At 38.8% G+C, this 27,488-nt stretch overlaps 1 protein-coding gene across 1 annotated transcript in view; it reads left to right on the top strand.

Annotated features, from left to right (window-relative positions):
* KCNH8 (potassium voltage-gated channel subfamily H member 8) overlaps positions 1-27,488 on the top strand; it is a 413,967-nt gene that overhangs the window by 358,981 nt on the left and 27,498 nt on the right. Inside the window, exons 12-15 of the mRNA XM_059064162.2 lie at positions 15,547-15,585; positions 20,170-20,528; positions 22,564-22,670; positions 25,327-25,403. Of these exons, the coding sequence (XP_058920145.1) occupies positions 15,547-15,585; positions 20,170-20,528; positions 22,564-22,670; positions 25,327-25,403 (582 nt within the window). The remainder of the gene's footprint in view (positions 1-15,546; positions 15,586-20,169; positions 20,529-22,563; positions 22,671-25,326; positions 25,404-27,488) is intronic.

Raw genomic sequence — 27,488 nt, forward strand, 5'->3', positions numbered from 1 at the left:
AAGTACACAAAGTAGCTCATTTCAGTTTGCTGATTCAAACACTGTCTTCTACAGACAGGGCTGTTCAACTTTTCTGTTACAGTATGTAATTGACAATGGTCTTCCTAGGCAGCAAATCAGGCATTTTGCATTAAGTTTACAAGTGCCATCGGGAATTGTGATGCAAAAACTTCTCACTCCAAATTCAGCATCTTTGTTCACCAACCTGGTTTGGAACCAGAGTATTCAGTGTGTATCCTGAAAATCTTATGAAACCCGCTATTGTGTTTCCTTACAACTACATAGTAGCGGGTTTTACAGGCTAACCAGGAGCCATCGTACCCTAATCAGAAGCTGGTCATTGGGGGGCCTCCACATAATGAGCTTAAACTGTGTAAATTCTTCTAGCACTGATTACCCTGCTGAACTCCCAAATCACTGATTTGGTGCATAGCTCCATAAGCCTGAAATCTTTAAAAATGTGTGTCATTGCTGAGAGATTTCTAGTTAGTTTTCTTTACACAATAGTGTAAAGAATAAAATAGTGTATTTCCTTCCTTTTTCTTTCTAGGATAATATGAACTACATATTCGTAAATAACTCTCTCCCTCAAAATCATCCCATGTTTCCAAGTTTTTACATAAACATTAAGGGACTCCTTTGTGTTTTCTTTTAATTCCAAGCTTGTAATTCATACATTTGAATTCAAAGAAAGGAAGTTAAAATTGTGTTTAGAAGGGCTGTCATCCCATGCCGCAAAAGCATACATACTTTTCTTTGTACAGTAATGGGTGGAATACTTTATAAAAAGTAATAGCTTGACATTCTATTCGTTTCTCTCTCAACCCAATTATCTGCTTCACTTGAGTAAAATGATGCATTTTCAAATTTTCCACAGGTATGAATATAGTCAATAACACATTGACAATATATACAATTGGGGGGAATCTTGTGTTTAAGAAGTTTAATGGCCTCCTTATTAAGAAGTCCTAAACATGTGTGTATATAATATATATATATATATATGTTAGTTTTAAATTGGACAAACCCATCTGTGTGAATGTTTAGCTCTGTATCACCTAGCTAATAATGCCTTATTCCTCACCAGCTCAATTCAGAGAAAACTTTTCTACATAACCAATGTATCAATAATAATACAATTACCACTTATTAACAGGAATTATCTTTATGCCAGACACTGGACAAAATACTTTCCAAATGTAACAATGTGAGGACTTGTTTCACCATAAATCCTAAGTGAGAATTCCTTGTGGATCATTAAGTTGAAATGATAAGAGATATACACTTCCCAGCAGGTTCCAAATGGCTTCTTTCCCTGGAGAAACAAGAGAGGCCTGGAAAGCATGGCACCACCTAGCGGCCACCTCTGGCAGGAATACTGGACACAATGGCCACAGGGAAGCAGAAGAGAACAGAAGGGACCCAAGGGGAGAGTTTCAGTGAGAGAATTTGGAGAGGCACCATTGTTATCACTAACGGAATTGAAAAGGAGGAGTCATTTTACAAAAGTCTTCCTGTGGTTTATCATCGTATTGCCTCTAAGTTTCTTGAAAGAAATGGACCAAAAGATTAGAATTATTTTTTAATTACTTTTGGTTTCTGTACTACATTTCTCTTAATGTGACATTACATCACATGCGGCCACTCTGGTCTCCCAGACTGGTTCAGTATACAGGTATGTATTTCATTTAATCCTTACAAGTTTAGTTATTATCATCATTTTTAAAAACATCTTTATTGGAGTATAATTGCTTTACAATGGTGTGTTAGTTTCTGCTTTACAACAAAGTGAATCAGTTATACATATACATATGTTCCCATATCTCTTCCCTCTTTGTGTCTCCCTCCCTTCCTCCCACCCTCCCTACCCCACCCCTCTAGGTGGTCACAAACCACCTAGCTGATCTCCCTGTGCCATGTGGCTGCTTCCCACTAGCTATCCACCCTACGTATGGTAGTGTATATATGTCCATGACACTCTCTCACTTCGTCACAGCTTACCCTTCCCCCTCCCCATATCCTCAAGTCCATGCTCTAGTAGGTCTGTGTGTTATTCCAGTCCTACCCCTAGTCTCTTCATGACATTTTTTTTCTTAGTTTCCATATATATGTGTTAGCATACAGTATTTGTTTTTCTCTTTCTGACTTACTTCACTCTGTATGACAGACTCCATGTCCATCCACCTCACTACAAATAACTCAGTTTCATTTCTTTGATGCCTGAGTAATGTTCCACTGTATATATGTGTCACATCTTCTTTATCCATTCATCTGTAAATGGACACTTAGGTTGCTCCCATGTCCTGGCTATCGTAAATAGAGCTACAATGAGCATTGTGGTACATGACTCTTTGAATTCTGGTTTTCTCAGGGTATATGCCCAATAGTGGGATTGCTGGGTCGTATGGTAGTTCTATTTGTAGTTTTTTAAGGAACCTCCATATTGTTCTCCATAGTGGCTGTATCAATTTACATTCCCACCAGCAGTGAAGGAGTGTCCTCTTTTCTCCACACCCTCTCTAGCATTTATTGTTTCTAGATTTTTTGATGATGGCTATTCTGACCGGTGTGAGATGATATCTCAATTTAGTTTTGATTTGCATTTCTCTAATGATTAATGATATTGAGCATTCTTTCATGTGTTTGTTGGCAATTTGTATATCTTCTTTGGAAAAATGTCTATTTAGGTCTTCTGCCCATTTTTGGATTGGGTTGTTTGTTTTTTTGTTATTGAGCTGCATGAGTTGCTTATAAATTTTGGAGATTAATCCTTTGTCAGTTGCTGGGTTTGCAACTATTTTCTCCCATTCTGAGCATTGTCTTTTGGTCTTGTTTATGGTATCCTTTGCTATGCAAAACCTTTTAAGTTTCATTAGGTCCCATTTGTTTATTTTTGTTTTTATTTCCATTTCTCTAGGAGGTGGGTCAAAAAGGATCTTGCTGTGATTTATGTCATAGAGTGTTCTGCCTATGTTTTCCTCTAAAAGTTTGAAAGTGTCTGGCCTTACACTTAGGTCTTTAACCCATTTTGAGTTTATTTTTGTGTATGGTATTAGGGAGTGTTCTAATTTCATACTTTTACAGGTACTGTCCAGTTTTCCCAGCACCACATATTGGAGAGGCTGTCTTTTCTCCACTGTATATTCTTGCCTCCTTTATTAAACATAAGGTGACCATATGTGTGTGGGTTTATCTCTGGGCTTTCTATCCTGTTCCATTGATCTATATGTCTGTTTTTGTGCAAGTACCATACTCTCTTGATTACTATAGCTTTGTAGTATAATCTGAAGTCAGGGAGCCTGATTCCTCCAACTCCATTTTTCATTCTCAAGATTGCTTTGGCTATTCAGGGTCTTTTGTGTTTCCAAACAAATTGTAAAATTTTTTGTTCTAGTTCTGTAAAAAATGCCAGTGGTAGTTTGATAGGGATTGCATTGAATCTATAGATTGCTTTGGATAATCGAGTCATTTTCACAATGTTTATACTTCCAATCCAAGAACATGGTATATCTCTCCCTCTATTTGTATCATCTTTAATTTCTTCCATCAGTGTCTTATAATTTTCTGCATACAGTTCTTTTGTCTCCTTAGGTAGGTTTATTCCTAGATATTTTATTCTTTTTGTTATAATGGTAAATGGGAGTGTTTTCTTAATTTCACTCTCAGATTTTTCATCATTAGTGTATAACAATGCCAAAGATTTCTGTGCATTAATTTTGTATCCTGCTACTTTACCTAATTAATTGATTAGCTCTAGTAGTTTTCTGGTAGCAACTTTAGGATTCTCTATGTATAGTATCATGTCATCTGCAAACAGTGACAGCTTTACTTCTTCTTTTCCAATTTGTATTCCTTTTATTCCTTTTATTTCTCTGATTGCTGTGGCTAGAACTTCCAAAACTATGTTGCATAAGAGTGGTGAGAGTGGGCAACCTTGTCTTGTTCCTGATCTTAGTGGAAATGATTTCAGTTTTTCACCATTGAGGACGATGTTGGCTGTTGGTTTGTAATATACGACCTTTATTATGTTGAGGAAACTTCCCTCTATGCCTACATTCTGCAGGGGTTTTATCATAAATGGGTTTTGAATTTGTCAAAAGCTTTCTCTGCATCTATTGAGATGATCATATGGTTTTTCTCCTTCACTTTGTTGATATGGTGTATCATGTTGATTGATTTGCATATATTGAAGAATCCTTGCATTCCTGGAATAAACCCCACTTGATCATGGTGTATGATCCTTTTAATGTGCTGTTGGATTCTCTTTGCTAGTACTTTGTTGAGGATTTTTGCATCTATGTTCATCAGTGATATTGACCTGTAGTATTCTTTCTTTGTGACGTCTTTGTCTAGTTTTGGTATCAGGGTGATGGTGGCCTCATAGAATAAGTTTGGGAGTGTTCCTCCCTCTGCTATCTTTTGGAAGAGTTTGAGAAGGATGGGTGTTACCTCTTCTCTAAATGTTTGATAGAATTCGCCTGTGAAGCCATCTGATCCTGGGCTTTTGTTTGTTGGAAGATTTTTAATCACAGTTTCAATTTCAGTGCTTGTGATTGGTCTGTTCATATTTTCTATTTCTTCCTGGTTCTGTCTTAGCAGGTTGTGCATTTCTGAGAATTTGTCCATTTCTTCCAGGTTGTCCATTTTATTGGCATACAGTTGCTTGTAGTTGCTTGTAGTAATCTCTCATAACCTTTTGTATTTCTGCGGTGTCCGTTGTTACTTCTCCTTTTTCATTTCTAATTCTATTGATTTGAGTCTTCTCCCTTTTTTCTTGATGAGTCTGGCTAATGGTTTATCAATTTTGTTTATCTTCTCAAAGAACCAGCTTTTAGTTTTATTGATCTTTGCTATCGTTTCTTTCATTTCTTTTTCATTTATTTCTGATCTGATCTTTATGATTTCTTTCCTTCTGCTAAATTTGGGGGGTTTTTTGTTCTTCTTTCTCTAATTGCTTTAGGTGCAAAGTTAGGTTGTTTATTGGAGATGTTTCCTGTTTCTTAAGGTAGATTGTATTGCTATAAACTTGCCTCTTAGAACTGCTTTTGCTGCATCCCATAGGTTTTGGGTAGTCATGTCTCCATTGTCATTTGTTTCTAAGTATGTTTTGATTTCCTCTTTGATTTCTTCAGTGATCACTTAGTTATTAAGTAGTGTATTGTTTAGCCTCGATGTGTTTGTATATTTTACAGATCTTTTCCTGTAATTGATATTTAGTCTCATAGCGTTGTGTTTGGAAAAGATACTTGATATGATTTCAATTTTCATAAATTTACCAAGGCCTGATTTGTGACCCAGATATGATCTATCCTGGAGAATGTTCCATGAGCACTTGAGAAAAATGTGTATTCTGTTGTTTTTGGATGGAATGTCCTATAAATTTCAATTAAGTCCATCTCGTTTAATGTATCATTTAAAACTTGTGTTTCCTTATTTATTTTCATTTTGGATGATCTGTCCATTGGTGAAAGTGGGGTGTTAAAGTCCCCTACTATGATTGTGTTACTGTCGATTTCCCCTTTTATGGCTGTTAGTATTTGCCTTATGTATTGAGGTGCTCCTATGTTGGGTGCATAAATATTTACAACTGTTATATCTTCTTCATGGATCGATCCCTTGATCATTATGTAATGCCCTTCTTTGTCTCTTGTAATAGTCTTTATTTTAAAGTCTATTTTGTCTGATATGAGAATTGCTACTCCAGCTTTCTTCTGATTTCCATTTGCATGGAATATCTTTTTCCATCCTCTCACTTTCAGTCTTTATGTGTCCCTATGTCTGAAGTGGGTTTCTTGTAGACAGCATATATATGGGTCTTGTTTTTTGTTTGTATTCAGCCAGTCTGTGTGTTTTGGTGGGAGCATTTAATCCATTTACATTTAAGGTAATTATTGATATGTATGTTCCTATTAGCATTTACTTAATTGTTTCGAGTTTGTTCTTGTAGGTCTTTTCCTTCTTTTGTGTTTCTTGCCTAGAGAAGTTCCTTTTGCATTTGTTGTGAAGCTGGTTTGGTGGTGCTCAACTCTCTCAGCTTTTGCTTGCCTGTAAAGGTTTTAATTTCTCCATCAAATCTGAATGAGATCCTTGCTGGGTAGAGTAATCTTGGTTTTAGGTTTTTTTCCTTCATCACTTTAAATATGTCCTGCCACTCCCTTCTGACTTGCAGAGTTTCTGCTGAAAGATCAGCTGTTAACCTTATGGGGATTCCCTTGTGTGCTATTTGTTGTTTTTCCCTTGCTGCTTTTAATATCTTTTCTTTGTATTTAATTTTTGATAGTTTGATTAATATGTGTCTTGGAGTGTTTCTCCTTGGATTTATCCTGTATGGGACTCTCTGTGCTTCCTGGACTTGATTAACTATTTTCTTTCCCATAGTAGGGAAGTTTTCAGCTATAATCTCTTCAAATATTTTCTCACTCCCTTTCTTTTTCTCTTCTTCTGGGACCCCTATAATTCGAATGTTGGTGCATTCAATGTTGTCCCAGAACTCTCTGAGACTGTCCTCAGTTATTTTCATTCCTTTTTCTTTATTCTTCTCTGCAGTAGTTATTTCCACTATTTTATCTTCCAGGTCACTTATCCGTTCTTCTGCCTCAGTTATTCTTCTATTGATCCCATCTAGAGTATTTTTCATTTCATTTATTGTGTTGTTCATCGTTTCTTGCTTCCTCTTTAGTCTTCTAGGTCCTTGTTAAATGTTTCTTGCATTTTGTCTATTCTATTTCCAAGATTTTGGATCATCTTTACTATCATTATTCTGAATTCTTTTTCAGGTAGACTGCCTATTTTCTCTTCATTTGTTAGGTGTGGTGGGTTTTTACCTTGCTCCTTCATCTGCTGCGTGTTTTTCTGTCTTTTCATTTTGCTTATCTTACTGTGTTTGGGGTCTCCTTTTTGCAGGCTTCAGGTTCGTAGTTGCCATTGTTTTTGGTGTCTGTCCCCAGTGGCTAAAGTTGGTTCAGTGGGTTCATTAGGTTTCCTGGTGGAGGGTACTAGTGCCTGTGTTCTGGTAGATGAGGCTTTATCTTGTGTTTCTGGTGGGCAGGTCCACCTTTGGTGGTGTGATTTGGGGTGTCTGTAGCCTTATTATGATTTTAGGCATCCTCTCTGCTAATGGATGGGGCTGTGGTCCTGTTTTGCTAGTTGTTGGCCATAGGGTGTCCAGCACTGTAGCTTGCTCGTCGTTTAGTGAAGCTGGGTCTTGGTGTTGAGGTGGAGATCTCTGGGAGATTTTTGCCGTTTGATATTATGTGGAGCTGGGAGGTCTCTTGTGGACCAGTGTCCTGTAGTTGGTTCTCCTACCTCAGAGACACAGCCCTGACGCCTGGCTGGAGCACCAAGAGCCTTTAATCCACATGGCTCAGAATAAAAGGGGGAAAAAAATAGGAAGGAAAGTAAGAAAGTAAGGAAGGGAAGAAGAAAGGAAGAAAGAAAGGAAAAAAGAATGGAAGGAAGAATGAAAGGAAGAAAGGAAGGAAGAAGGAAAGGAAGGAAGGAAGGAAGGAAGAAAGGAAGAAAGAAAGGAAGGACAGAAGGAAGAAAGGAAGGAAGGAAGGAAGAAAGGAAGAAATGAAAGAAGAAAGGATGGAAGAAAGAAAGGAAGAAAGGAAGGGAGAAAGGAAGAAAGAAAGAAGGAAGATAAAATAAAGTAGGATAAAATAAAGTTATTAACATAAAAAATAATTATTAAGAAGAAAAAATTTTTGAAGTAAAAAAAAAAAAACAAAAACGGGACTGTCAGAACCCTAGGACAAATGGTGAAAGCAAAGCTATACAGACAAAATCTCACACAGCAGCACACACATTTCATTCACAAAAGGAGAAAAACGGGGAAAAAAAATAATATATCTTGCTCCCAAAGTCCACCTCCTCAACTTGGGATGATTCGCTGCCTATTCAGGTTTTCTACAGATGCTGGGCACTTCAAGTTGATTGTGGAGCTTTAATCTGCTGCTTCTGAGGCTGCTGGGAGAGACCTCCGCCCTCCTCTTTGTTCGCACAGCTCCTGAGGTTCAGCTTTGGACTTGGCCCCACCTCTGCGCGTAGGTTGTCCGAGGGTGTCTGCTCTTCGCTCAGAGAGGATGGGGTTAAAGGAGCAGCTGATTCGGGGGCTCTACCTCAGGCCAGGGGGAGGGAGGGGCACGGATGAGGGGCGAGCCTGCGGCGGCAGAGGCCGGCATGACGCTGCACCGGCCCGAGGTGCGCATGCGTTCTCCCCGGGAAGTTGTCCCTGGATCCCGGGACCCTGGCAGTGGTGGGCTGCACAGGCTCCCCGGAGGGGAGGTGTGGATAGAGACCTGTGCTCGCACACAGGCTTCTTAGTTGTGGCAGCAGCAGCCTTAGCATCTCATGCCCGTCTCTGGGGTCCACACTGATAGCCACAGCTCACGCCAGTCTCTGGAGCTCCTTTACATGGCGCGCTTAATCCCCTCTCCTCGTGCCCCAGGAAGCAAAGAGAGAAGAAAAAGTCTCTTGCCTCTTCGACAGCTCCAGACTTTTTCCCAGACTCCCTCCCGCCTAGCTGTGGCGCACTAGCCCCCTTCAGGCTGTGTTCATGCAGCCAACCCCAGTCCTCTCCCGGCTTCTGACTGAAGCCCGAGCCTCAGCTCCCAGCCCCCGCCAGCCTTGGCAGGTGAGCAGACAAGCCTCTCGGGCTGGTGAGTGCTGGTCGGCACCGATCCTCTGCGGGAATCTCTTCACTTTGCCCTCCGCACCCTGTTACTGCGCTCTCCTCCGTGGCTCTGAAGCTTCCCCCCAACCCCTCTGCCACCCGCAGCCTCCACCAGTGAAGGGGCTTCTAGTGTGTGGAGACCTTTCCTCCTTCACAGCTCCCTCCCACTGGTGCAGGTCCCGTCCCTATTCTTTTGTGTCTGTTTTTTCTTTTTTCTTTTGCCCTACCCAGGTACGTGGGGAGTTTCTTGCCTTTTGAGAGGTCTGAGGTCTTCTGCCAGCGTTCAGTGGGTATTCTATGGGAGCAGTTCCACGTGTAGATGTATTTCTGATGTATCTGTGGAGAGGAAGGTGATCTCTACATATTACTCTTCGGCCATCTTCTCCCGAGCCCCTATTATCATTTTTGAGAGAAAGAGTGAGACATAAAATTCATTTGTGTTAAGCCATTGAAATTTAGCACATTATTTGTTACCTAAGCATTACTTATTCTATTACAATTAATATACTTCTCAAAGTTACATAGCTAATAAGTGACAAGACTAGGGCAATTCCAGCTCTTAACCCCCCTGCTATGCTACCTCCTAAATGTGTCGCATTCCCCACACACAGACCTTTCATCGTAATATACGTCAGTGAAGAGTTTTTGTGCTGCTTCCTACACTGTAGGAGCTGATTCTCTAGCTCCGGACATCAGTAAGCACTAAGTTCAAGACTCACTTACTTGACTTATATTTCCCACACCAGAGGCAATAGCAATTACCCAGGGGAAGAGAATTCTCCTCCAAGTCTTAATAGTTTGTCTTGACCTCAAGGCTCTGGGTGAAATTGGGAAATGTCAAAATCATTAGTCTTTTCATTAAAATCTCATTTCTGTTTCTAAATTACAGAACAAGAAAAGAAAACATAATAGAAACTGTATTACCCACTTAGGGATTCAGACCAGCCTCAAAAATCTCTTCTTTAGATTAGATGGTGGTGACCTCTCAGACATGTTAAGTTGAAGACGAATGCTCCCTATTCAAAGCCTATCCTTTCTCCAGAGGTTTCTAATTCCTCCTGTCTGCCACCTGCCATAGGTGTCACTCACTACTTGTTGGCACCTCCACTTGAGTCTGCAAGAGAAAGAAGCAGATGAGGAAATGAGACCTGCTTATTTGACAATTATTTATGATTTTTGTAAGAGTGGACATTTTAACTATGAGAATTATGGGGTTATTTGCAAGTATCCTTCATTCATATTCTCTTTATCCCAAACAACCACCAATGCTGGTAATATTGCTGTCCCGTGAACAAGATAAAATCCATGATAATCCCTGTTTCTGAACGGGGACGCGTGCTCCTTCAATCTGCTCTGTGACTTAATCAATGTGGCATTATTAACAAGGCAGAGAATGTCATGAATCAGTCGAAGAGAAGAGCCTTGTAATTCGCATCTCATTTCCTGATTGAGCAATCAGCTGCAGATAACGTTCTCACCAGGGCACTTCCATGCCTTATGAGATTCCATAGTTGAGAGGTCATTTGCAGACCACACAGGGGCTTATAAATCCTACTTGTGGGCCAAGTAGACAATGGAAATAGATTTCCTACCTTCCTTGGGCCACTGGCCCCTGGGTTACTGTTAGGAGTCCTGGGTCTTTGTGGTGGGTTCCACTCACCTTTGCTTCCTTCCTGCCTCACAGTGGTCAATTTCTTAGTGGTTCAGCCTCTTGAAAAGAGCTTGAGAGTAAGGAGAAGTTATTGGTAATGCCTCATCGCTGCTGAGAAGCCACTCACGTTCCTTCTAGAGGTGGCCTTTTAGCCTACCGTGAAAGGTGGGGCCTCACACCCCGCCATCTCTCAGAACGCAGAGGGATTTTAATGGGTGGAAGGAATAGATAAAAGAAACCAAAGAGCTCCCTTCCCAACTAAAATAATTCATAAAAATTCTAATATCACAGAAGTGTAAACTGGGACAAAGTGAGAGAGTGGCATGGACATATATACACTACCAAACGTAAAATAGATAGCTAGTGGGAAGCAGCCACATAGCACAGGGAGATCAGCTAGGTGGTTTGTGACCACGTAGAGGGGTGGGAAAGGGAGGGTGGGAGGGATAAGATGCAAGAGGGAGGAGATATGGGAACATATGTATATGTTCACTGATTCACTTTGTTATACAGCAGAAACTAACACACCATTGTAAAGGAATTATACTCCAATAAAGATGTTAAAGAAAAATTCTAATATCAGGAAAATTTACTGTCGGGAAATTTAAGAACTTAAGGGGAAAAATAAGTTGAATGGCCAAGATCAGGTTTGAGCCTATGAAAGCTCTTATAAAAGGGTCTTCATTCAGTAAAAGAGACAACATTAAAGAATGCAATGGCATGTGTCACATCCAAAATGACTATTAATTTTAGTATATTTGATTTCCATTTGCAATTCAAGCTCAATAGTAGAACTTGGGACCTTCTTTACACAGTTAAAAAAATTGTCGATTTGTTTTCCTTTTGGGGGCAGCAAATTATATGAGGACTAAGAGACCATTTTTCCTCTCTGGTCCTCGATGCCAGTGAGCAGTATTTTTCCAATTTAAGAGTCCTGTCTCACGAACTTATGGTTGCCAGGGTAGAAGGGAGGGAGGGATAGTTAGGGAGTATGGGATTGACATGTACACACTGCTGTATTTAAAATAGATAACCAACAAGGACCTACTGTATAGCACAGGGAACTCTGCTCAATATTATGTAACAACCTAAATAGGAAAAGAATTCGAAAAAGAATAGGTACATGTATATGTATAACTGAATCACTTTGCTGCACACCTGAAACTAACACCACATTGTTAATCAACTATACTCCGATATAAGATAAAAAGATTTTTTTTTAAAAAAGAAATAGTAGGGTATAACATGTTATTGAGAGATGTGAAGTCTCAGCCAAAAGCAATAAAATTAAGAACATTAAACCTAAAAAACAAGAAAAAAAAAGTCCTCTCTCCCAAGTTCCCACTGGACTCACAGAGTGAGAGAGTAGGTTAGGTGGTTAGGATGGGGGGAAAGGAGAAGAACAGCTACGCAAAAACTTTTAAAACCAATGCAACAAAGCTGAGAATGTTTCTTTCCCAGTCTTCAAGGTTATGATGCCTTACTTCTGGTCATAACTTTGTGCCAGGCGGTGTCCTCAGCCCTTCTGCCCGCACTGGGCTTCTTCCATCCTGATGGAATGAAGGGCACAATCCCAAGATGTGAACAGGTTGACCCTTACCCTTCTTGATCTCTCTCAAAACTCTTATTCAGCGACCTCATTTCCTGCTCTTGTGTCTGACTTACTTCCCTTTTATCTTCCCAACCTCTATGACTTCAGTCTTTCTTTTTTCCCTAATTATTCCCATTAGAGATCACCAACGGTTCTTCTTATTGTCTAAAAGTTATAAAAACTCCATGTGGGAGGGACTCAAAATTGGAAAGCTGCCTTCCTCAAAATTTTCAAAACCGTTGAGTCTTATAGTTGCTGGAACAATAAATATTTTCTATCCAAAGGCTGTATCCATGTTTCTCCCCACTGGGGAAAGAATGCCTAGAATTCATCCAATTTCCTGAAAGATCTGTGACTCAGAAAAGGTTTACAACATGTTTGTGTAACTTAGCCTCATGAGTTTTGGGGGTCAGATTTGTGACAACCATCAAACCAGATTAAATGCCATAGTATGTCAGGCATTTTTTCTTTCAACCCAAGTAACAGCATTAACCATTGGAAGAGGTACCTGAGAAAACTCATGATTCTATGGAAGGTACACTGAGAGTCAGGAGGTATGGCTTCTGGGGAAAAAGTTCTACCACTAACTTGTTGCATGAATTGGGCAAGTCATCTCATCTTCCTGGGCCACTGTTTCCACATCTCTAGTTAGGGAGTTGGACTAACTTAGTGGTTTCAAACCTGACCTGGAGACCTGAGACCACACCCATCACCAACTGAAAGAGATTCATTGGAACTGGTAATCTGTAACTTGATTTTTTTAAAGGAACACTTCTCAAAGCATCCTATTGTCTGCCAGGTGTACAAACCATTGTAGCAGAGACTGTTTAGGATCACTTCTAGCTTGAAAATAGTGGGTTTCCATTAAACGACTATTCTCTACACTTGGCAGAATCTGGATTAGCATGAAGTATTAGTCAAGAGAATGCATCTCTCAGAGTATTCTTTTTTAAATACATGTGATATAATGGACTTCCTCAGAACATAGACACCGAAAATGTTTGCCTACAAATGTGGCTGAGCAGAAAATGTTTCATATTTTATCAATCTTCTTGAGTCAGTATTTAAGTTCTATAATGTCTAAAACTAAAGGCACCTGGAAAATTACTGACTGATGGTGGTGCAAAAGTTGTGAATATCAAGTAAAAACCTGTAGTTTTGAAGGGGAATGACAAAGCGGTGTTTCACTTAAGAGATGAAAAGAGTAATTTCATTCTGTCTTAACAGCACGCACCAACCTTTTCAGAACAGCTAGGTTTTTGGGTTGCATCAGAAAGGAAAACATCACCAAGTTTGTTATTCTCCTGTAACAGGGGGAAAATATCTTAATACTTATATTTATAAATGTTAAGGAAACAACATGAAAGCTGAAAATTTATTTCACTAACATACATAAGTTCACAGCAATGAACAGACACAGAAAATAGCAGTATATACAGAATTTGACTACTTACAATACATTACAATAGATAACAGGACATTTCATAAACAATTCAGTACTGTATTGAAATCTTTCCAAGGATGGTTAATTCTATTTAGCAGAATATAACAAATCTATTCCTATCAGGGTGAGAGAGGGCTTTCACTGTTGCTGTTGAGTACTTAAAAAATATTTGCCTTTTATAAGTGAAATGAACCACAGCAACTGCTAAGTGAACTTATTCCATGTATGCTGAGTGTTATTAAATCTTAGTTTTCTGTGCTTTAAAATTTTTTTAATAAAATAAAATAAAACACATGTGATTAATACCATATGTGAATTAAATGATTTATTCAGAGAGCCTATCACAGTGGTGCTGGCTACATAATGGACACTTACCTCATAGGATTTGTAATGAAAATTAGTGGATGTCATGGCTGGGGAGCATTTACCAGGGTGCTGATCACAATGAATACTTAATGAACTGACAGCTGATAGGATGATAATAACAATGACGTTGGTTATAAGATCTCATTACTCAAAGTGTACCCCATGGGCCAGCAAGGTCCATATTACCTGGGAACTCATTGGAATGCAGAGTCTCAGGCTCCACCCAGACCTCCTGAATCAGAACCTGCAAGTTTGAGAAGCACTGATGTAGAAAAACATTCTCGACAGAATTCATATTAGTAATAAACCATGGGGGTTGGGAGTCACACCCAAATCAGCAAGTGCTAAGGCCAGTGCCTTTCTCTTATCCCTTAGAGAGCATCTCTGACCTGGAGATGTTCAGGCCTCCTGAATCCCAGAACTATACTTTCTTTCATCCAAGCTGTAACTGAAAAGCTTTTCAAAAACCCATTTTTTTATGTCTACCACAGTAGCAACGACATTGAAATTTTGTTTTATTTTCCACATTTTTATTCAGCTGCTTTACTTGTCACCATTTAGGGAATTATTGCAAAACTTATGTCTTCAGTGCTACTGATCAATGCATATTTAGGCAACTAAACAGATGTAGAATGGGTTGACTGCTTTGATAAAATTAAACATTGATGAAACATATATTTGCACAGCAATAAAGATGCTGGCATTTGTATAAATAATAACAGATCTATTTCCCTAATCATCTAGAAAAAAAAAAAAAAAACAGTGGGGGGAGCAGTGACAGAATTACCAAATATGTCTCATTTACTAGGCAGGTCATTTTCAAGTGCAAGTTTTTTTTTTTTCATGGGAATAAAATTATGTTAATTTATAGCATCTATTACCACTTTAAAATGAGAGAAGTATATTTGAGCAAAAAACAATGTGGATGAGACCTGAAGCATATTTCCCAGATATGTTATAATTTCCAGAGCTTGTTTGTACATCATGGAAGGTGCATGTTTTTTAATGTACTCCTCCACAGTACCATAGTTTTATTTTATGCAAAATGTGTTTTGAACTTAAGTGATTCTATGTTACACATTTGTTTTTCACATTTTACCATCTCTGAAATTTGGATCAGTCTTATAACTGATGGCATGTCACAATTTGATTGACCATTTTTTTTCTTTTTTACAATCAATTGGATCTTAAAATCACTTAAATTGAAAATTAGTATCCGCAGTGAACTTAATCCTAGCCCACAGGGAACATCATAGCGAGTAAAACAAATGGGACAGAAAGGGTTCATCACCCCCACCCGTATCCAAAGAAAAAGGGGAGGTGGATAAATAGAAAGAAATGAGATTAAATAAGAAATGCCTCCACGATTTCTTTTTTTCACAGAGCCGGAGAGAAAAATCATGGATGATAAGATAATTTAGCAAAAGGGCAAGAAAGAGGAATAAGGGAGATGGAAAACAAAAAGAGAGCAAATAAAGCATCAAGATGGAAAATGTGTCTGATGAGTGTACTATTTTGACCTCTATTTCCTGGGTGTGGTGTCCTGTACTAGACAATTTGCTGCTCCCTTTTCTTTATTACACACTCTGGTCAGTAGAGTTCCTAGAGGATGAGGTGTGGGAGATGCTCCCAGCATCTCTCAGGAGGTATTTCCTCTTCTCTGGCCCATGCAGGTGGCCCATCTCCCCGCCCCCCACAGCCTCTGAACTTTCATCTCCTTCCCTGCCTCCATTTCACTCAGTCCCAAACCACCAAGAAGGTGTAAATTATTGTTACATTTCTGTTTGTTTGTTACAACATCTGTTTGTTTGTTCTTTCAGGTGATATCAAGATTGTCGAACAAATCTATGGTCTCACAGGTATGGCTTTTTGCCAAAGAGCAAAATATTTATCTAAAATTTGTGTGATTTCCAACAAATCTGTCTCCCCCTTGAGGATGTTATGTATTTATTTTTGACTTCCCCTAAAGCACTTGAGAGAGACGTGGCAATGACTTTCATGAGTTTGGGAATAGAGAAAGATTGAAACTCATATATCTATTTAAATATCTTAGAGCTATTGTTAAAACATAGTTTGTCACCAAAACCTGCCCAGAGTAACAAAGTCCTGAGGTATTGATCTTAGAAGAATTGAGCTTTTAAGTCAGTCCCAGCTTTTAAGAACCCTCCAATTTCACAGAAAACTTTTCCCCTAAACAGTAACTTGTCCAATTTATTACCTAGACCTTTATTACCAATAATCCCATGACAGAAACCCTGTAAACAGCTCCTTTTCTTGCTCTGTACCCTCTTGAAGCAGAACCCCCCAACTTTCACACACATGTATACACACACAGACACACATGCATACAGAGGTGCACCAATAAATCCAGTTACACAGCACATTACAAAGATGTTGATAATGGACCGAAGATCGTTGGGGGTTGGAAGCAAACATAGTTGCTATTGAGAAACATTTTTAAAGCTCTTAACACATCTCAGTGCTATCAACCAAGTTCCTCCCTGCCACTAGTTGTCTTTTCTCTCTCATCTCTGCAAAATCCCTCTTCAGAAGCTAGCAAAACTGTCATTACATTTAAACTCTTCTCAACAGGCATCCTTTCCTCATTACCTCTTTTCTGCCAGACCTTCCCTATATTATCTTTCTCATGAAGAGAAATTTAGCCTCCTTTTGGATTTTCCCATCTGAATTCCTCACCCCGCCATAGCGCTCTGAAAATGAACATCCCTCCCAAGAGTACACGATCCTTAATTTTCAAAAAAATAAAATCTATATAATTAAGGCTGAAGTTCATTTGCAGTATCAAAACTACAAGAAGAACAGGGGCTTCAATACAATAGATATTTATTTCTCTCTCATGGACAAGGCCAGAGGTGAGCAATATAACAGTGTCAGTAGGCCTGGAGATTTCCTCTTTCTGCTTCATGATCCTCAATGTATGCCTTCCTCCTCCTCATTCTCTCAGATGGCTGCTGGAGATCCATTCATTTCATCAGTGTTCCAGACTAGAAACTAAAGCAAAGTAAAAGAACAAGATAGATGCTCCCCTCCTTCTAGGAGCCTTCCTAAAATTTCCCTATAACCTGTCCACTGGCATACTATCATCCTAGAATTTGGCCTTGTGGCCAAACCAAGTGGCAAGGGGTCTGAAAAAGGTGATCTTTGGGCAAGGTTCATTGCTAAGAGTTCTGTTAACTAAGAAAGAAGGGGAGATTATGTAAAATATCACAACACTATCTGTAGGACCTGCCCTGATGTAAATTGTTTCCTTTTTCTTCATGATCATCACCATCATCACAAGGGCAAGCATTTAATTAAGCACATTCAGTGCATATCACTAAGAGTGTAACTACCATTATCTAATACCTGATTTTTTTCCTCACATTATTGCCAATTTACAGGTGAGGAAACCAAGGTTTTAAACAATAACATTACCTGACCAAGGTTATAGCTAGTAAGTCACAGGACTTTTAAGACTGTGTAACCAAAAACACATGCATTCCACCACTAGACTTTATTCTACTTTCCTTTTAGTCAAGACACGTTTAGTCAAGACTCATTCGTGAGTTTGAAATAACTATTCCAACAAGATGTCACGAACAAATTTAGAGACTCTTTTGACTGTGGGGATAAAACCTCATTGCCCTCATGGGGGCATTCATGAGAAAGATGAGAGGGAAAGGAAGAGATGGGTCAGAGAGAAGGAAAAGATCTGTGGTTGAATTTTGTGGCCATGTATACACAGGTGAATCCAGTGACACGAGGGAGTAGGGTGTTTCTATACCGATGGCCTGAAGAAAGTAACTGGTACTCCTGCACAGAGGCTGCATGTGGGGCTGGGTATTTAATAATAATAAATTTGGCTATTGTCTGCAATGATGGTCCACGGACTAATGAATTCTTGGTATAAATCGTGTTGGCTGTCCCAGTCACAAGAGTCAGTACCTAAGCAAATTGTCCAAGGTGCCAAGCATGGAAGTTTGAAAATTAAATGAACTTGTAGAAGTACAAACATCTTATAGGTTACTAGTCAGAAGATTCTGTTAGAGCCAAGGGAGCCTCCTTGAAACAAAGGAATGGTTAAATTGCCAATGCAAATGTAAACAGAAGTCCAATTAGAGAATGTACTCACTGATTTTAATTTCTGTGAAAAGTTCGCCCTGTTGTATCTTTAGCTGGGTGAGCTCACTTTTCTGTTCTACAATACTAGTATACAAATGTTCCTCTGCAATTCCACATGGGTCCATCTTTGTTAAAAGCACAGAATTTAAAATGCTTGAAGAAAAAATAAACAAATAAAAGAAAACCATGAATATTGAATAAAGAACTAATAGCTTTACCATTAATTAAAATAATCACATCTAGTTGGAAAAATGAGTCTAATAATTCCACTTCCTCAAGAAATTTTGACCCATAAGATTAAAATACAAAAAAAAAAAAAAACCTTCCTAAGTGAACTGATCATTTAACTTTACAACTATGGCCTCAACTAAATGGGTGAATAGGCCTGTCAGATATATATATATATAAAATTATAACTGTTACAATAAAATTCATATACCAATAAAACAACTATTTATTGAGATGAAGTAATAACCATGACAGCTCATCACATTTAAATAGTGTTCTTAGGTCTTTTCAGTTTATTTTCATTATGAATTATTTATAAGCAGGTATAAATGATTGTATCCTCAAAAGAAACTGAGGCACAGGAAAATGAACTGACTTTTTGGAGCAGGGAGGCCATGTCTGGGGCAGAGCAAGAAACACATACTCATCAGCTTAAGGCTGATGAAGCATAAGGCCATCAGCTTAGCCTTTGCTACCTTGTCTGCCCTGCCCCTTCATTATCCCCTCCTTCATCCTTTCCCATCCTCTCCTTTGCTTCTTCTAAGCCTGTAAGGTTGAAGGAGCCCAGGCAGGAATCCTACAGAAGAGTTTGCAAAACTCTCCCTTTCCTTTCCTAAGGCTCTTCAAGGTGAGAGGATCAAATGGTTTGCTGTACTTCCTGCCACCTGACTTGTGAGAACAAGGAGAGCTGAGGGGACTTCTGATCTTCTTCCATCTATGATCCAAAATAGGAAAGAGTTTTATTCTCAAAGATAATATAATTTTGCTGGTTGATCTCCACATAAAGTTTCACTGAGGACCCTGTAACTTTAAAATATCAAGGCCCAATTATGCTAAGTGAAATAGGTCAGACAGAGAAAGACAAATACTGTATGAGATCACTTATATGTGGAATCTAAAAAATACAACAAACTAGTGAATGTAACCAAAAAGAAGCAGACTCACAGACACAGAGAACAAACTAGTGGTTATCAGTGGGGAGAGGGAAGGGGAAAGGGCAAGATACAGGTAGGGGAGTAAGAAGTACAAACTACTGGGTATAAAATAAGCTACAGGGAGATGTTGTACAATACAGGGAATATAACCAATATTTTATAATATCTATAAATGGAGTATAAACTGTAAAAATTGTGAATCATTATATCGTACACCTGTAACTTATATAATATTGTATATCAACAATACTTCCATAAAAATAAAATGATGAGGATACCTGAAAAATGAAATAAATAAATTAAATAAACTATCAAGGCCCAAGACTTTCCAGTAAAATTGAAAATGTCTTATTCCTAAACACATGCCATCATATGCTATTATAAATGACAGGCTGATTAAAACCTCAATGCAAACCTGATAAAATGCACCTTTTACATAGCTCACCACCAAGAGAGTTTAAAAGACCAAGAGAAGGATTGTGGGCTAACACCAGGAAAGCAGAGAGAGTAAACCTAGCAGAGATCAGAAATGGGGATGTTTTTAACATCTTTTATTGAAATATAGTTGATTTACAATGTTGCATTAGTTTCAAGTGTACAGTAAAGTGATTGATATATATATATATACATATATATATATCCTTGTAAATATTCTCTTCCATTATAAGTTATTACAAGATATTGAATTGAGTTCCCAGTGCTATATAGGGGGTCCTTGTTGGATATCTATTTTATATATAGCAGTGTGTATATTTTAATACCAAACTCCTAATTTATACGTCTACGCCCCTCCCCTTTGGTAATCTTAAGTTTGTTTTCTATGTCTGAGTCTATTTCTGTTCTGTTTTGTCTAAAATTTTTATTGGAGTATAGTTGATTTACAGTGTTATGTTAGTTTCAGGTGTACAGCAAAGTGAATCATTCTCTTTCAGATTCTTTTCCCATGTATGTTATTACAGAATATTGAGTAGAGTTCCCTGTGCTATACAGTATGAGAGATTTTGAACACCTGAATAAATAAGAGCAAAATCTGTGAGGTCTTCCATTTTAAAGGCTCTAGGGGATCTGGCTTTGTTCAGATAGGCCCTGCAGCATGAATGATATGCCTCTCAAGAAGTCTTCACAATCTGTACTCATCTATATTATCCTCTGATTTAGTCAGAGCCCAAGGGAAATGGCAGCATCAAGAAGAGGCTCCCATCCATTGTGGAAGATGAGGAAGAGGAGGAGGACCGGGAGGAGGAGGAGACTGCTTCCCTCTCTCCCATCTACACAAGGGGATCTTCCTCTTCCCGTAGCAAGAAGCTTGGAAGCGGTAAGAGCTATCTTGGCTTAAGCCTGAAGCAGCTGGCCTCGGGAACAGTGCCATTTCACTCACCTATCAGAGTCTCCAGTTCCAATTCCCCCCAAACCAAACAGGAAGTCGACGCCCCTAACCATGGTAAAAGAAAAGAGAAGAACTTGAAATTGCAACTTTCAACTTTGAACAATGCTGGACCCCCAGACCTCAGTCCAAGGTGAGAGTTCACATCATAGAATTCTTTCCCAGGTGAAACTGGCTGCATTTTATTCACACTATACCTGGCTAGTAAATTAGTCAGCCTTCTGGACCTTTCTGCCACGCAGGTTCCTAGCCTCAATGCTTCAGCTTCCCTAAATTTTTGTGCGCCATTTTGGACTCTATGTGGAGGTGTATGCAAGATGAGAATAAATCATTTTAGTCATATTCTCAAAAGGGTCCACTAAATTTTCCAAATTCTTTCTCTTCTCCCTTTATCCATTTAGCTCTACCTATTTGTATAGATGTATATTTCTACATTGTAATTTTATAACTTATAAATTTCTAATGAAAACAAAAGAGATGGAACAAAGTCCGTATTGTTATCCCCTCAATATCTGATCTTACCAAAAGTTTCATGAGGCAATGAGTGGAAATTATGAAGGAAATGAAGTTCTGGTCTTCATTTCCCATAGTATTTGCTTCACTATTGTGGGTGACTGAACTTAGTTTTATTTCTGGCCCCTTCCGCAGGTAATATGAGATGGTTCTATTTTTTAACTAACACAAAATTCACTTTAGGATCAACTAAAAGTGATTGAAACAGTAAAAAATTCTGACTCAGAAAATGTGAAAAGAGTAGGCTATGGCGTGTAACAACTCAGTAAAAAATAGACAAGAAAAAAACATATTGAGTGATTCCTAGTCTTATGTACTCGGCTAGGTAATTTTTCATTTATTATTACATTTAGTCTTTTCAGGAATCCTATAAAGTAGTTTGTATTATCTCTACTATAAAGTTGTAAGAAGTGTTAAGTATTTTGAAGGTTACATATTTTGTCCAAAATGTCAGAAATTTGAGTTCTGAAATATGGATTCAAATTCTGTTGTTCTGCTTATAAGGCAAGAGATGTTTCTGATATACTACATATTTAGTTAGTCATTTGTGAATTTAGTTATCCATTTAGAGAAAATATTAAGGGGAAAATAAGCAAAACAGGGTTAATGAAAAGTAGGTGGATATTAAATGTTCAGGAATTCAGTTGGAGATGATAATTTGAAAGCATCCCTTAACTCTTCTCCTTCCTAAAATTTCTCTAAAATGAAAAATACTAAATTATAAAAAGGGGAAAAATGTATCGGAGCTGGAAAAGAAAGTTTCATATACAACTTATTCTACACTTATGAAAAAACATATTTTATTTTATATCGAGAAAAAGATTTTGAGAACACACCAAGATGTTAACGGTTGTGGTGAATGACAGTTGATTTTTCTTTTCAGATTTTTGCTACCTGTATGTTTACATTTTCTACAATAAGTTCATCTTTTTTAAAAATAATGAATGTGTTAGATATTATTTACCAAGGAAAGAAGATTAGCTAGAGTCCTACTAGTCATTTAAATATAATTCTTCAACTCTCACTTCAGAGTTTTGTTCACGTCCAGAGCAAAGATGTTTTCAAAGTTATTTTCTGCGATGCTGTAAGCATTACATTAAAACTCTTTAATTCCGGATAAAGTAGTGAATTAATATAAATTTAGATAAGAGAACTTCTGTAGCTTAAGGTTTTGAATCTGAGAATAAATGAGTCTAAGATCTACAGCATTGCTGTTCAGTAGAAATATAGCATGAGCTAAAATTGTGAGCCACATGAGTAATTTTAAATGTTCCAGTAGCCACATATTTAAAAAGTAAACACACACATGTGCAATTATTTAATTATAATTTTAATAAGATATTTTATTTGACTCAATATGCCCCAAATACTAGCATTTCAAATGTGAACAATATAAAAAATTACTAATTAAATAACTTACATTTTTTACTCAAATCTTCAAAATCCAGTGTGTATTTTATACTTACAGCACATCTCTTTTTGCACATTTCAGGTGCTCAATGGCCGTATAAGGCTAATGGCTACCATATTGGATAGCCCAGCTCTAGAGGGTCTAGAATTTAGAAAATTTAACACAAGATTTTTCAAGTCTTCTAGGAATACTGGAACCCATGAATATAAATGCACAACTAGCCCATCCTTGTTATTTTAAACAGGATTGTTGATGGAATTGAAGATGGAAACTGTAGTGAGGAAAGCCAGTCCTTTGACTTTGGCTCTGAACGAGTCAGACCAGAGCCCAGAATTTCTCCTCCTCTTGGAGGTAAGCTCTATATTTAGTCTTCTCTCAAGGGGTGATATGTCTTTATAACTTGTAATGTTTGGTATAGGCACTTTTTTGCCTTCCCATTCTCGGGGTATTCTCCATGTGATGGAACTTTACCAAAGCCACAAAGTAATTTGACTTGGGTCTGTGCCACCTCCAAGTTATTAAGATGGCATTTGTAATGGTTCCTCCATCCAGGCTCAACACCCTGCAGCTTACCAGCCCAGGTAAATGGTGTGTCAGGAGGAGACTCAAATTTCTGCTCTTCATCAGAGGGTAACCATGTTTTCCTATTATAAATGCAGACTGATCCACAGAAACAACATTACCCAAAGGAAATGCTGTGTTGGGTGTAGACTATAGGAACATTCGTTATACTTAACCAATTTATTGGGTAAGTGGTTGTGTACTTGCAATTTTCCAGGGATAAATATCATCAGAAGTATGTAAGAATATCGGAAATGATGGGGAACTATATGAAGTACTACCCTCTAGGGATGGTGAATTAATATAAAATACCCCCAAACCTAGCCCAGGCTCCTCTCTGTCCCTTTCATTCTTGAGTTCATTGCCCACAAAATAATTTGTCAGCATGATGAAGGCCAGAAATGACAACGTCTACAAGAAGACGCACCTGTAGTTGATAGAGAATAATGCACATAGGCGATCCCAAACAGTCACCAGATGCAAGGCAGATCCTTGTGTCAGGATCTCCTGCTAACTGGTGAATCCTTCCATGGGCAAAGCCAAGCCCAAGAAAGACTTCCGAATGTACAGCTCTGGGGGTATGTCTCCATTTGGTAGAATACCAGTCTTCTATCTCAATCTACAGTTCTTCCCAGCACTCATCTGCTGGGACGATGGAAGAGTAAGACTCCATGGTAGGACGATGGTGGGATGTAGGAAGGTGAGGAGAGGAATGTAGATGTCAGTCAACAATCGTGATCCATCCATGTAATGGACTTATATCTGCTCTGGGCAAGAAGCACAGAAATCATACTTCTAATCAACCAGATGTGAGCATTTGCTATGGAAGCTGATGGTTGGTCCCAACAGGAAGTTTTCCTTGTTGGCTCACAGGACGTCTTCATGCCATCCACATAGTATTTCTGGTCCTGCCACCCCGCTTAGCCTCCTCTTCTCCCTTTTCCCAACATCTACCCCAATACTCATCCATTCAAGCAGCAAATATTCTCGACTTTACCTCCTAAATATCTCTCAGTTCTGTCTGAGACTTTCTATTCTTCCTCCCACCACCTTTTCCCTGCCACATTCACTCTTGCCTGCACTGCTTCCAAAGTCTCTTCTCTGTTTTCACACTGTTCTCCATACAGAGTGAACTTTTTAAAAAATACACATTTGTTCTTATTACGCTATTCCTATGCTTAACATCCTGAGATGGATTCCTACTGCCCTTAGTATGAAATCCACACCTATTGCATAATTGCTTTTTTTAATATATAAATTTATGTATCTATTTATTTATTACTTTTGGCTGCATTGGGTCTTCATTGATTTGCACGGGCTTCTCATTGCGGTGGCTTCTCTTGCTGCAGAGCATGGGCTCTAAGCATGCGGGCTTCAGTAGTTGTGGCACACCGGCTTAGTTACTCCATGACATGTGGGATCTTCCCAGACCAGGGCTCGAACCCATGTCCCCTGCATTGGCAGGAGGGTTCTTAACCACTGCACCACCAGGGAAGCCCCATAATTGCTTTTTCAATGTCTCTTTTCCCAGCTAGACTCAAAGCCCCATTGAGGTCAATATATTTTCTTTATTTCTGTCTCATCTAAAGGAGGCTTAGCCTGTTGTAGGTGATCTCTTATCATTCATTGAATGAATAGATTAACTTTGCAAAATATCTCAGCAAAAGGAGCTTTTACTACTCAGACACTTTGGATTGTTTTGAGCAACTTTTTTCTCCCACAGACAAATTTTCTACACATAATTGACCAGAATTAGGATATTAGGATAGTCATCATGATATATATATACATGACATATATAGATATAGATATAGATATAGATATAGATACCTCTGTATGTCAAATCCTTTCCACTCTAGCTAGCAATGACTCATCTGTACTTCTGCTCCTGACAGATATGAAATGTATTTGTAAAAGTAAGGTAGAGAAAAAGTAGGGATGAGAGACCTGGGAAACAGGAGAAATTACCTTTTAGAGCAACACTGAAAACCTGCAATGGGGATGAGCAGCTTTAATAGAGGTGGGAGGAAAATGTTCTCATGGGTACAGGACTCAAAATCTGGAAAGGGAAGAGAGGAGAAAAAGAACATCTCTTTTCTATGGCTTGGACACTAGCTGTGATATATTTTTGGAAAATGGTCAAAGAAGAGAACATGTGCCATTTGGGCACATGGTAGGATTGTGTTCAGGAGAGGGGGAGGGTGGCCATGGACACATCCAGTAAGTGTGGCCACAGTCACCACCATGCTGTGTGCCTAGTTCCAAAGAGCTCACCAAGTGCCATCCAGAGGAGAACTAGGGAGACAGAAGCTACAGTGCACCGACATCAGGAAAGGTTGAAGGTAGCTTGGGCTTCCTTCCCCATTCTAACTGCCCCAGTCCTGAAATATGAGGTTGATTCCTGAAGGACTCATTCTACTCATTCTGCATGTGTGTCACTTTCCAGACCCAGAGATTGGAGCTGCTGTCCTCTTCATCAAAGCAGAGGAGACCAAGCAGCAGATAAACAAACTCAACAGCGAGGTATGGAGCTTTGCCTTTCTCTGGTCATGCTGGAGTGGTAAGCGGGGAAAGAAATCCTAGTCACCAGCAGAAGTGGTATAATATAGTCACGGTGAATATGCACTCTGCTGTCTGGTGACAAATATGGATGAATTCCCACTCAGCCTCATGTGAGTATTAGTCACTTACCTTCTCTCAAGCTCTATGTCCCCGTGTGTAACAAAGAGACAGCAGTCATCCCTATCTTATGGCCCATTTGTGAAGTTAAATGAAATAACCTAGGTAAATTATTTAACCTACAGGAAGCACTAACTAAATGATAATTATTATAATTGGTGTCATAAATGTATTGATACTTGGTTTAATTGGTGCTTTTTCACTTTTTTCATGTACTTGAATTTTTAATGAGTTAAAACAAGATCATTTGTCCACAGATGAATCAAAAGTAATGAATCAAAGTAATCAAATGGCCTGAAACTCTATTCTTTTCTCTGGCCTGTATTTTCTGTGTAACTTTGAGCACTTTAGCTCTTTAGATCTTACCATCTCTCCGTGTAAAATAAGGTAATTTCTTAAAAAACTTTATTGAGGTATATTGTGCATATCATAAAATTCATCTATTTCAAGTGTACAGTTTAATGATTTTTACTACCTTTATTGAGTGGTTCAACCATCCCCACCTGAGTTTTAGAGTATTTCTCCTCCCTAAAAAGTTCTCTCACACCCATTTTTGACTAATCTCTGTTCCCACATCCAGCCGTAGGCAACCACTTATCTACTTTCTGTTTCTATAAATTTGTCTCTTCTGGATATCTTATATAAATAGAGAAGGTAATTTCTGAATCAGTCTCTTAATTTGGGTGTCCCCCTAAAATTAAATTAAAAAAAATTTTTGAGACAATGATTTGGATGCAGATAGTTTCTTTGGGAGGTGATCCAGGAAGCAAGATGAAGGAGTAGAGGAATAAGACAGGAAAGAAAGGAAAACAAGTAAATAAGTGTGTGTTAATGAGATCATTAACTCTGTAGGCAGTTGGGGCTCGATCCTGCTGGGGGGGCACTGAGAGACTGTGTAGGGGAACTCAGAATTGTTCTTCCATGAGACAAGTAAAAGATGTTGAGGGTGGCTCCTGAGAGGTTACCTTCAGGCTTAGCTGCAGAAGACACTAGAAGGATCCTTCAGACTGGAATATGCAGGAAGACCCAGCTGTCTGTGGTTACCTTCCAGGTAGACCTAGGCCAAGTTCAGTGAGCAGACACAGACAGGGTAATAGGGCTGAAGTTTTAGATTCTCTGATGAGGTCTTGATGGAAAATGTAACCAACTGATGATATTGATGAGATTTGAAAAAAATGAAATCCACATAATCATAACTGGTTTCCAATTACCTGTAATAATGGAAAACTGGGCAGCTTGTCATAAAGTCTATAGGGTTTTTAGAAAATAAATTTATTTATTTTATTTTTGGCTGCGTTGGGTCTTCGTTGCTGCACACGGGCTTTCTCTACTTGCTGCGAGCAAGGGCTACTCTTCTTTGAGGTGAGTGGGCTTCTCACTGTGGTGGCTTCTCTTGTTGCAGAGCACGGGCTCTAGGCGCACGGGCTTCAGTAGTTGTGGCTCATGGGCTCCAGAGCACAGGCTCAGTAGTTGTGGCGCATGGGCTCAGCTGCTCCGCAGCATGTGGGATCTTCCTGAACCAGGGCTCAAACCCGTTTCCCCTGCATTAGTAGGCGGATTCTTAACCACTGCACCACCAGGGAAGCCCAAGTCTATAGATTTTTGTTCAACGTGTGTTCCATCAACTTAGTAAAGATTTGTGCTTTACTGCCCTCTCTCCTTCGGAGTCTACACTTTCTGGAAGTGAGATTGTTGCCAACAAGAAGTAAGAGGGCCAAAGGGCAGACTAACAAAATAGGAAAAGAAAAACTAACTGGATTGAAACTGCTTAAATCACGAGGACTTTGGCCATATGTGAGATCACCCAAATAATCTCATTAAAAATACACCAAAAAAAAAAAAAAAATACACGGAAGAACAAAAACAAAACAAACTAAACACTCTTTGGAGCAACTGGACATCAACTTTTGTGTGTGTGTGGTTTAAGAG

Source organism: Kogia breviceps, chromosome 5, assembly GCF_026419965.1.
Source record: "Kogia breviceps isolate mKogBre1 chromosome 5, mKogBre1 haplotype 1, whole genome shotgun sequence".
In the NCBI taxonomy this organism is placed as follows: domain Eukaryota; kingdom Metazoa; phylum Chordata; class Mammalia; order Artiodactyla; family Physeteridae; genus Kogia; species Kogia breviceps.